General features: G+C 29.3%; 2 protein-coding genes and 1 long non-coding RNA gene across 4 annotated transcripts; all 3 read left to right on the top strand.

The window, feature by feature from the left end:
* Window positions 1-163: 163 nt before the first annotated feature.
* LOC111614001 lies at window positions 164-3602 on the top strand. Its single transcript, XR_002754859.1, has 4 exons — window positions 164-542; window positions 2775-2876; window positions 3027-3030; window positions 3120-3602. It is a non-coding gene; the product is annotated as an uncharacterized LOC111614001 (long non-coding RNA).
* Window positions 3603-3919: 317 nt separating this feature from the next.
* Window positions 3920-6793, top strand: LOC111613998. 2 transcript variants are annotated; one of them, XM_023355367.1, is made up of 3 exons: window positions 3920-4272; window positions 4866-6350; window positions 6384-6793. In XM_023355367.1, the coding sequence occupies exons 1-3, from the start codon at window positions 4170-4172 to the stop codon at window positions 6725-6727; spliced, it is 1932 nt and encodes a 643-aa protein (XP_023211135.1). In that variant the 5' UTR covers window positions 3920-4169; the 3' UTR covers window positions 6728-6793. The 2 variants fall into 2 exon arrangements, with proteins under 2 accessions (XP_023211135.1, XP_023211134.1); XM_023355366.1 differs by having other exon boundaries at window positions 3921-4272; window positions 4866-6793.
* A 1557-nt stretch (window positions 6794-8350) lies between these two features.
* LOC111613994 (NACHT, LRR and PYD domains-containing protein 10-like) lies at window positions 8351-12322 on the top strand. Its single transcript, XM_023355358.1, has 4 exons — window positions 8351-8681; window positions 10095-10146; window positions 10636-10764; window positions 11358-12322. Exons 1-4 carry the CDS (start codon window positions 8607-8609, stop codon window positions 12320-12322), a joined length of 1221 nt encoding a protein of 406 aa, XP_023211126.1. The 5' UTR covers window positions 8351-8606.
* Window positions 12323-12336: the final 14 nt, after the last annotated feature.

The following is a 12336-nucleotide window of genomic DNA, read 5'->3' as shown; positions in this document are numbered from 1 at the left end:
ACTTATAGCAATCGCACATTCAGCCCCCTTGTCCTTTCTTTAATCACCAAGTAAGCTGTAAAGTTTTATATTGTTTTCAAATTAGTTACTCAGTTTTATTACAGAAAACATTTTGCTGATTACAAAATAAAATACCGTATTTACTTCACTTACTTATTGGGAGCGCCGCTGTATTACATACAATACGTACAGTAAATATAACTTCTATTATTAATATAAAAATATTGATAAGAACAATTCTTTTTCTAGTGTATGATAGTTGTGTCGATAACACTTCTCTAGGAAACCTGTACACAAAATTAACATTTCAGCTTGCTTACTACTTATTTACAGTTATCAATTTATAATTTCGCAGAACACTGTCAATAGATGGAAGCAGTTAACAGTAAAACTTCTCAAGGTTAATGTACAGTTTCGTTTTAGAATTGCGTAAAAGTACTTCCTTTAATGTCTGGGTGAAGTGTATGCTGTTTGTCTGTGTTACTACAGTTAGGACGAGAAGATCAACCGCTTCTTATTAAAATATTTCGAGAGGGAGAAAGGTAGGCCTCACTATTCTCTACTTATGTCGTTGGAGTGGTGTTATCGGTTATCAAGTGGATACGATTATTGATAAAAGTCTAGCCTGGCTGATCAGCGACCGCTCGCGTGACCGAGTTAGTAAGTAATTAAACCCAATTCGCCATTGGCTTGTGTCGAACGGGACACAGTGACGTTGCATCGAAGCGGTGTTGACTCTCCGATCACAGATAAGTTATCCTCTGATAAACAACTTTGTTACTCTTTCGTATGGTTTATTCGTTTACAATGAGACGTTTAAATATCCTTTTATTTTCCGCGGATTTTACTCTTTCGGCTGTTATAACAGAAGGACAGTATGGGACTCTGGCATAATTTATATTCCAGATTTATACATTTTCGGACATAGGACAGCTTGAACGTCGAATAATGCAAAAAAATATTCGGAGTAATTTCTGAATGTATGGGTGTTAGTGCTTGTGTGGCACATGTATGTTCACACTGTTGGTCTGTGAAAACGATAAAAAAAATCGTGTCAAAAAATTATATTATTATTAAGTCTTTTATAGCTTCAAATATGTTCACACTGTTTGAAGCTTAATAAGTCCTGTGCTTCGTGTCGAAAATTATTGAACTTTTGCAAGAAGGTTTGTTTATTTGGAAGATTCACATTGTTAAATTTTGATGGATAAAGGTCGAGGAGGTAGGGAGAAAATGGGGCTCATGTGTATCTCCAGTAGGGTGGGACATAATCACGATTTTACTCATTATTAGCATTTAGAATTTTTTGTTTATAAAACTCATTCCTACGCTTAAAATTAAGCATTTTGCCATTTTATAACAGTTAATTTAAAAATAAAAAGATGTTTTTTAAATGAAACATGATAACAGATTTCGACAGTAAAGTTTTAAATGTTGCCGGGAAAGTTAAGCAACTCGTTGCTGGTTTATTTAAACTAGCTGCACATAATGTGATACATAAAGTGGTGTAGAAGGTTTGTTTATCATTTGAACTCAAAGTTGAAAAAGAGAAGTTAAAGTTTAAAAAATAACATAAAAACGACAAAGAAAACAGTGTTAAGTTTACAAAGTTAATAAACAAAGTTAAGTTTATTTATTATAGACAGTTCAGCCGCATTTCCTGCAATATGATTTATCCGTTTAGCTCTCACTTTGAAGAAAAGCTTTGATCTAACTTTCCTCAAACCCAAAATGCATAAAATATTAGTTATGTGTCTAATTATATATCACATAATTATAGTACAAACAGAAATGAATTCCTTAAGGAGTGGAAACGTGGTGAGTATTCCAAAAAATGTTAACTGCTTTATACTAACATTTATAATTATTTTGTGGTTGAAGTTTAGAAATGCGAATTCTTTGTAAATTATCTGCTTTTAATAAAAGCCATTTCTATCGATTAAGATTAGTGTTTCTTTACGTGGAGTGCCTTCCAGTGGGATTAAATGTGGTAACATTTGGATTTAACTTTTCGATGCCTAATATAAAATTACGAGATGTATTATGATGTATAAATTTTACTAGACTTAGTGGATAGTCTCAGAGCCCAGGATAAAATGGAAACTCAACGACTATGTCCGGGACTCTTCCCACCATTCTCTGTACCATTGCCACCATTAACAGAGATTTCAGTCGAATACGAGACCCTCTTTTTGTGATTCGATGCTTTGTTGATTACTACAAATGTTAATATTAAAATCTAACCAGGGAATTTCAAAAGTACAGTATACTGTTGGGAATATGTCAGATACGTAATTTTTTTAGTTGGTTACATTCAGAGCATTTTTTAAATATTTACATAATAACGCGTATAAATATATATAACAGTTAAGCCTAAAACAATGTGGAAGTTAGCTGAATAGAAGAATTTTTTACAAAATATATTGACGATGATACAGAAAATCTAATTGAGGTCATTGTAGGTTAAATCAGTTTTATGTACAGACCGTTGTAGTATCTCCGGTTTAAAAAATCTCGGATAAATTAAATTGGCTGTATTGTTAGTTGTAATAAGATTTTATATTATTGGGTAGTAGGCCTATATATTTCAGAAAAAACTTCGTATAAGACCAAATCTTTTTCTTGCTGTTGCTGAGTTTAGTCACTAGTTAATTAACGTAATTATGTATTTACAACTTATAATAAACATACACAAGGGAATTTTACTGTATAATATGCAGTATTAATTGTCTTTTGTTACTCCTATAAATTATTTATTATATAATACATTTTAGGTCTTAGTGAGTTTTATATGTCAAGGATGAAATGGCTGCAATAAAAACTGGAAGACTCAATTCAAAGACCTATTTCTATGTATAAAACGTATTTTGTATCACGTAAGTATTTTTTGTGCGTTTACATTTATATAATATGTACAGATTACAATAATACTATAGTATTAAAACATTTATTGTGTCTATCGAGAAATTCGAATACATCTTGCATACGAAGACCTAAATGCCTGGTGTTATATTAAATTGTTATAGTAAGGTAAATAGGTATATGTTAACATTAAAATCATATTTTAATAGATTTGAAGTGAAACGAACGAATGTGTCAAACGTTTATATTTTATACAGAAATCATTGAGGTTGAATTAGAGAAATGGCAGAAGCAGAAGCTCCAAGTGAGGAGAATAATGGCGTCGTTAGTCTTGTTAATTATAAACAAGTTGCAAATGTAAGTCCATAAAATACATTTTATTTCAATATAAATTGTGGATATACTTAAATTATATTAAATAACAGTGATTATTTTATAATGACTAAAAGATTTTGTTTAATTTTGTGCAAGAAACTGAAATATGCTACTGCATTGTTATTAGGCGAATATATGCAATGTTTCTTTATTGACTTGCAAAATTCTTTACACATATTTACGTCTATTGTAGCCGCAAACATCTTAACTTAAAACCAGCAGAAAAATTATGTTTTTTTCGTGTAATACTTAATGTATTTTAATAATAAGTTTAACTGTAATCGGTTAAAAATAAGAGTTTAGGTTCTAATAGTGAATCCAGTCAGGCCCTGTTTACCAACTAACCAACAATTTTAAGGGTGAGATTATTTATGACTTAGCAAATAAATGTATGTTGTTTTATCCAATCTGTTTTTGAGTATGTTTTTCGCGTTGGAACGAATTATTTGGTTTTACATGTAATCGTATGGGAAAAGATGATCCACCTTACGACATTTTCATGATACGATCTCAGTTTCGGAACGGATTAATTTCGTATCCTGAGGTACCACTGTATTAAGTATTTGGTTATAAGTGTTATTGATATATAGTGATCGANCGTCATAGAAAATAATAGAAAAAAGTATTATTTTTAATTTTTATGTATCAAGACAGCGCATTGAAAATAAATATGCCATAAATAAAAATACCGAAATTCACATAAGTTGTAAATATAAAAAAAACAATAATTTACTGACATTAAATTGTTATGTTTTACTACATTTTTACAGAACTTATTTGAAGGACGAAAATGTTTTATATCATATACTTACACAGCTTAATTTTTACTATCATGTAACTGTTATTAGGTTAAACTTTAAAAAATAATTAAATAAAAATAAAATATTTATTAGATATTAATTACAGTTGAGAACAGTAATGAATCTTTAACGATGCTCAAGAACTGTACACAAGTTCAAGTTGGACCAAAATTTGAAATTCATACCGAAGAATTGAAAAAAAGTTTACTAAAGAAAGAAGATGAAGAAAGGAATGGTAATTTCGTATCTTTACAATAACATTACAAGAGCATCATCATTATAGTTTTACTTTCTGAGTTATTTTATGATGTCAATATCTGTAATTCAGCCATCATATTAATTACATTATAAATGCTTTAATTATTAAAATTATTAAAAATTAGTTTATTATATTACCTTACTACTGAATGGCTTAAATACATAAAGGGCTTTATTCAGAATTTACCTTCAGGAATATAGTTGTATTTGCGTCGATGATTTTACTATTAACTACGTATTGTAAGCGGAGGAACACGAAGGGCCATATATTAATAACTATTTAATGGTAAATTAATTTCAAAAGTTCTTTAAGAGATGTATTGTGAAGCGTTGTATGTATTATTTAAGCCTTTACACTTTTTTATTTCTTTTTATAAGAGAAAAATGTTACGTTAATTTGCATATTTACTTGTTTTATATTCTACGAGATCATTATTAAATGAAATTTATAAAATAGAAAGAAATAAAAACAGTACTTTCATCAAGCCATCATTTTGTTTCTAATTCTCAATTAACAAACAAAATATAAAGTACACGAAATTTCATTAACTGTTGTTACATTTTTTATAGAAATATTGAAGAGTTTCCACCAAATGTTGAAAAACAAATACAAGACATACTTTTCCTACATGAGGTCTTTTTTGTGGGAAGGCAAAAGGAACGATTTTCCATTAAAGGATTATTTCGAAGAACTGACTGTAAATAAGGCAGATTTATTTGGGAAGAAAAGAGGAGAAAAGATAAGTCTGAATGAGATATTTTCCATACAACAAGACGGACATCAAACTATTTTATTTACAGGGGATCCCGGTTATGGCAAATCAACTCTGTGCAAGAAAATTGTGTACGATTGGGCAATCACGAATTATCTCAAACATTTTGATTTAACTTTTATTGTAATTTTAAGAGAATTAGGTAATAAAAGCGTGAAGGATGCATTACTCGATGACATACACGAATACTCGCCAACTAATAAGGATTGGAATCTACAGGACATGCAGCTGAATATCTTGGTGTTTTTGGATGGTTTCGACGAGATTGTAGATAAATCTAAAATTATAAGATTTATAAGACAGGAATCTTTTTATATTTCTCGTCGAATGACGATTGTGGTTACCAGTCGACCTCAAGCCGCAGAAGACATCAGAGAAGACATGAACATGAGGTTTTCCATAGAAGGGTTTTCTCCAGAATATCAAAAGAAATATATTAAATCAATATTTAGAGAAGAGGAGAGAAAAGCAAACGAACTGTTTTCTAAACTGTATAAAGACGACTTTTATGCAAAATTATCGAAATGTCCTCTGATGCTGCACATGCTGTGTTGCCTTCATCAGAGCGAACAAATGAAAAAACTTGATACGATGACAGATTTATACATTCGAGTATTCTCTTTGATAACTGAACGTTATGTTAGAAAAACAAATCAGAACGGTAAGTTTGAAAGAGGAAAATATTTTCTTGGAGAAAATTTGCTACTGAAATTAGGAGAATTACATACACACTCAAGCTCTATCACATCAGAACAATTGAGGTGCTCTTTTCCTAAAGAAGATGAATACAATTTTGTTATGGGTCTGGACATTCTTACTCTGGATTCCTTTTCTCAATACGATAATATAATTCGATACAGTTTTGTACATCGCACATTCGGCGAATTTCTGTCAGCTTTATTTATGTATATCGGAATTGTTTCATTTCCAGATAATATTGAAGAAACGGAGTTATTATTTTTATTAGGATTTTATAATGATAATCCTTTACCCAAAAAGGTCTTAACATATATAGAAGGGAAAATGTTTTCTCTTAAATTCCTGTTTCGCGCTCATAAAGAAATCAAACTTAAAAGAAATTGGGAACAATTCTGTTGTAATGCCAAAGTAATTATTCGTTATTGGAACTGTTTTTGTTATCTCCCAAGGTTATTGGAGCGGTATGAATTCACAACGTTATATTTTCATTTCAGTGAGCCATTTGTGTTTATTTGGAAAGAACTGGATGACAACACTGAGTATGACCCTCTGTTCTGTTTAATCAGGTATACTTTAAAAAATAAGACGAAGATGTACGTTCTCCTCACACTTGAGGAGAACGTACATCTTGAGATTACGTTTACAAGAAATGTATACGATATCAGAGAAACTGTTTCACACATGATCGATTTCATTAATGTAATGACCACAAAAAACTTGGACATTTTTCTTATTGGATTAATATCGCGTACGTCTACAGAAATCAGTAGATTCACGAATGTAAAACTCAATTTGAATTTGTCTGACGACCAGCTGAAATTATTAAAAGTCAGTAAAAATGAAGAATTGGTTGCATTGGAAGTTGAAGTATTCCGAGGAATTTCTGACAGATATGTTATTTCTTTGGAGCAATACGAAACTTTACGTGATCGTATCGTACTTAAATCTGCGAGTACATAAAATTCACAATGTGTGATGATGTAGACGAGTGTAAAATAAATGACAGAGTATTGAAATAACAAAATAGTATAAACTGTTTAATAATACAATAAATATAAGTACAAGTTTTAAGAAAGATAAAACCTTTTTTTCAGTTCATTTCAGTCAAATGATTGAACAAAAATTTTATCTTTGTTAAAAGTTTTACTTATATTTATTGTATTATTAAACGTAAATAACGATTGGCCATGTTAAACTTATTGCTTTTACTTAAATAGTATAAACTGTATTTATAAATGACGTCCGGTTTTCAGAAACGAAGTTTAATGTGATGAAATGAGTAAGTTGTAATTTTAAACGATGACAGTCGACAGGTAAAGAAATTTTGAAAGTTTACAATGTATATTAATTGTAAAATAAATGTATTTATGCACATTGTATTACGGTTATGAATTGTTTTTATTGAAAATAGATATGCAAGTTTTTCAGTGGTATTGTGTAGTTTAGATTCGTTTCAATTCAAATATCGTCCCATATTTTGTTTCAAGTGACAATATCTATGGTTAATTCAATACATATTTTTGATTGATAAGTCATTGAATGAAATTTGTATAGTTTGTTTAACAGTACAAAAAGCAGTAACAGAAATCTGTATAGTTTCAAATAGACTAATGTATTTCGAAATACTTTCGAATTTCATGTAGGAAACACTGTAAATAACAAACTACACTGTTTCCTACAGCCAAAGGGTAGTTATAGTTAAATGTATCACGATTTTATAAACGTTTCGTCTTTAATTTTCCTTTTTTAAATCTGTTCGGCCGGTTTCGCATGAAATCTATAAAGTAAATAAAACATATACAGTGGTACCTCAGGTTACGAACGCCCCAGCATACGAAATTTTCAGGATACGACATGAANATTTCAGTCGAATACGAGACCCTCTTTTTGTGATTCGATGCTTTGTTGATTACTACAAATGTTAATATTAAAATCTAACCAGGGAATTTCAAAAGTACAGTATACTGTTGGGAATATGTCAGATACGTAATTTTTTTAGTTGGTTACATTCAGAGCATTTTTTAAATATTTACATAATAACGCGTATAAATATATATAACAGTTAAGCCTAAAACAATGTGGAAGTTAGCTGAATAGAAGAATTTTTTACAAAATATATTGACGATGATACAGAAAATCTAATTGAGGTCATTGTAGGTTAAATCAGTTTTATGTACAGACCGTTGTAGTATCTCCGGTTTAAAAAATCTCGGATAAATTAAATTGGCTGTATTGTTAGTTGTAATAAGATTTTATATTATTGGGTAGTAGGCCTATATATTTCAGAAAAAACTTCGTATAAGACCAAATCTTTTTCTTGCTGTTGCTGAGTTTAGTCACTAGTTAATTAACGTAATTATGTATTTACAACTTATAATAAACATACACAAGGGAATTTTACTGTATAATATGCAGTATTAATTGTCTTTTGTTACTCCTATAAATTATTTATTATATAATACATTTTAGGTCTTAGTGAGTTTTATATGTCAAGGATGAAATGGCTGCAATAAAAACTGGAAGACTCAATTCAAAGACCTATTTCTATGTATAAAACGTATTTTGTATCACGTAAGTATTTTTTGTACGTTTACATTTATATAATATGTACAGATTACAATAATACTATAGTATTAAAACATTTATTGTGTCTATCGAGAAATTCGAATACATCTTGCATACGAAGACCTAAATGCCTGGTGTTATATTAAATTGTTATAGTAAGGTAAATAGGTATATGTTAACATTAAAATCATATTTTAATAGATTTGAAGTGAAACGAACGAATGTGTCAAACGTTTATATTTTATACAGAAATCATTGAGGTTGAATTAGAGAAATGGCAGAAGCAGAAGCTCCAAGTGAGGAGAATAATGGCGTCGTTAGTCTTGTTAATTATAAACAAGTTGCAAATGTAAGTCCATAAAATACATTTTATTTCAATATAAATTGTGGATATACTTAAATTATATTAAATAACAGTGATTATTTTATAATGACTAAAAGATTTTGTTTAATTTTGTGCAAGAAACTGAAATATGCTACTGCATTGTTATTAGGCGAATATATGCAATGTTTCTTTATTGACTTGCAAAATTCTTTACACATATTTACGTCTATTGTAGCCGCAAACATCTTAACTTAAAACCAGCAGAAAAATTATGTTTTTTTCGTGTAATACTTAATGTATTTTAATAATAAGTTTAACTGTAATCGGTTAAAAATAAGAGTTTAGGTTCTAATAGTGAATCCAGTCAGGCCCTGTTTACCAACTAACCAACAATTTTAAGGGTGAGATTATTTATGACTTAGCAAATAAATGTATGTTGTTTTATCCAATCTGTTTTCCGTCGCTTTACATTGATTTTCTGCTATGATAAAAAAAAAATCTATCAACGAATTGCACAACTTTCACGGCTTTTGTGATATATTATTTTAAAATAAACATTTGTATTTATTAGTCAAAATAAATAACTAAAATTGTATAAGGCGTCATGTAGTATGAGATTTTCTTATAAAAACTTCATATGTTTTTAATTATTATAAAATAGAAAAAGAAACTTGATTTTGAAAGTAGAAGTGAGTTTAATAAAACACTGTAAATTATAACAAGTGAAATTTTCAATAAGTCTGACTCCTCGCGAGATATGACACGTGCCCACTCTCTATCTCTCCATCCCCTTGACCTTTCACAACCGAAATTTAATAGAATCAATGCCCCTTATATTCACGCTACCATGCCATATTTCGTTTCTTTGTCTTCGTAGCATCCTGAGATATTACGGAATTAGACACCAACACACATACATATACATACATACTCACGGATATTTTTTTTCGTTTTGTTTGACTATTTTTAGGTTTAGTTCTCTCAAAACGTGAAGATTTGCAAAAACTCGGTCGAATTCGACACGATTCCCTTTATACCCTTGCTTTGTATAAATAACAGTTTAGCCAGGTTTTTTTTAAATTGTTTTCAAACTCACAACCTGAAGAACTCTTATAAAACATTTAACATTGTATTATCATATAAGAATGATAAACTAAAAGTAGTGTTGGCATATATATGATTTCAATTGTTGATCTCTTGTAATTTGAAACAAAGGCTATTAAAATGATCTTCTTATGCGAGTAAATTATTAGGTGTGATTTAAAAAAATAAGATCTGTTATCAACTGTTAAATAATCAGAGTGTTTCCTTATACGGTAACACGTTACAATGGTGCATTAATATTAAATACAGTTTATATTCTTAATTTAACTTTCTGTAAACTGTACTGTAGACTAATTTGAAAAGAATAATGTATATATATGTATTACTTGACAGGCAACGTTTGGACAGACGCAAAATGAAAATATACTTAAAGAACTATTAAAGGGTAAGTTTTTTTTTGTAATATATTGATATATATATTCTAAAAAATTAAATAATTTCTGGCTATTCGCTTTTCTTTGTCAGTTTCTGTTAGGTTCTATTAGAAACTGAAAAGAAACTGACTGAATTAGTTGTATTGTTGATAGAATAAACAATATTTTTAATGGTTACACGTGTTAAAGATTCGTCATAGAAAATAATAGAAAAAAGTATTATTTTTAATTTTTATGTATCAAGACAGCGCATTGAAAATAAATATGCCATAAATAAAAATACCGAAATTCACATAAGTTGTAAATATAAAAAAAACAATAATTTACTGACATTAAATTGTTATGTTTTACTACATTTTTACAGAACTTATTTGAAGGACGAAAATGTTTTATATCATATACTTACACAGCTTAATTTTTACTATCATGTAACTGTTATTAGGTTAAACTTTAAAAAATAATTAAATAAAAATAAAATATTTATTAGATATTAATTACAGTTGAGAACAGTAATGAATCTTTAACGATGCTCAAGAACTGTACACAAGTTCAAGTTGGACCAAAATTTGAAATTCATACCGAAGAATTGAAAAAAAGTTTACTAAAGAAAGAAGATGAAGAAAGGAATGGTAATTTCGTATCTTTACAATAACATTACAAGAGCATCATCATTATAGTTTTACTTTCTGAGTTATTTTATGATGTCAATATCTGTAATTCAGCCATCATATTAATTACATTATAAATGCTTTAATTATTAAAATTATTAAAAATTAGTTTATTATATTACCTTACTACTGAATGGCTTAAATACATAAAGGGCTTTATTCAGAATTTACCTTCAGGAATATAGTTGTATTTGCGTCGATGATTTTACTATTAACTACGTATTGTAAGCGGAGGAACACGAAGGGCCATATATTAATAACTATTTAATGGTAAATTAATTTCAAAAGTTCTTTAAGAGATGTATTGTGAAGCGTTGTATGTATTATTTAAGCCTTTACACTTTTTTATTTCTTTTTATAAGAGAAAAATGTTACGTTAATTTGCATATTTACTTGTTTTATATTCTACGAGATCATTATTAAATGAAATTTATAAAATAGAAAGAAATAAAAACAGTACTTTCATCAAGCCATCATTTTGTTTCTAATTCTCAATTAACAAACAAAATATAAAGTACACGAAATTTCATTAACTGTTGTTACATTTTTTATAGAAATATTGAAGAGTTTCCACCAAATGTTGAAAAACAAATACAAGACATACTTTTCCTACATGAGGTCTTTTTTGTGGGAAGGCAAAAGGAACGATTTTCCATTAAAGGATTATTTCGAAGAACTGACTGTAAATAAGGCAGATTTATTTGGGAAGAAAAGAGGAGAAAAGATAAGTCTGAATGAGATATTTTCCATACAACAAGACGGACATCAAACTATTTTATTTACAGGGGATCCCGGTTATGGCAAATCAACTCTGTGCAAGAAAATTGTGTACGATTGGGCAATCACGAATTATCTCAAACATTTTGATTTAACTTTTATTGTAATTTTAAGAGAATTAGGTAATAAAAGCGTGAAGGATGCATTACTCGATGACATACACGAATACTCGCCAACTAATAAGGATTGGAATCTACAGGACATGCAGCTGAATATCTTGGTGTTTTTGGATGGTTTCGACGAGATTGTAGATAAATCTAAAATTATAAGATTTATAAGACAGGAATCTTTTTATATTTCTCGTCGAATGACGATTGTGGTTACCAGTCGACCTCAAGCCGCAGAAGACATCAGAGAAGACATGAACATGAGGTTTTCCATAGAAGGGTTTTCTCCAGAATATCAAAAGAAATATATTAAATCAATATTTAGAGAAGAGGAGAGAAAAGCAAACGAACTGTTTTCTAAACTGTATAAAGACGACTTTTATGCAAAATTATCGAAATGTCCTCTGATGCTGCACATGCTGTGTTGCCTTCATCAGAGCGAACAAATGAAAAAACTTGATACGATGACAGATTTATACATTCGAGTATTCTCTTTGATAACTGAACGTTATGTTAGAAAAACAAATCAGAACGGTAAGTTTGAAAGAGGAAAATATTTTCTTGGAGAAAATTTGCTACTGAAATTAGGAGAATTACATATAATTTCTGTCATGATGGGGTTGACAGTAGGATAGCCGCTTAGACTGCA

The sequence above is a fragment of the Centruroides sculpturatus genome, unplaced genomic scaffold (assembly GCF_000671375.1).
Source record: "Centruroides sculpturatus isolate CEXI.00-Female unplaced genomic scaffold, Cexi_2.0 scaffold2040, whole genome shotgun sequence".
Taxonomy (NCBI): domain Eukaryota; kingdom Metazoa; phylum Arthropoda; class Arachnida; order Scorpiones; family Buthidae; genus Centruroides; species Centruroides sculpturatus.
Note: the sequence above shows the minus strand (reverse complement) of the source record. Positions and strands in the feature narration are given on the sequence as shown.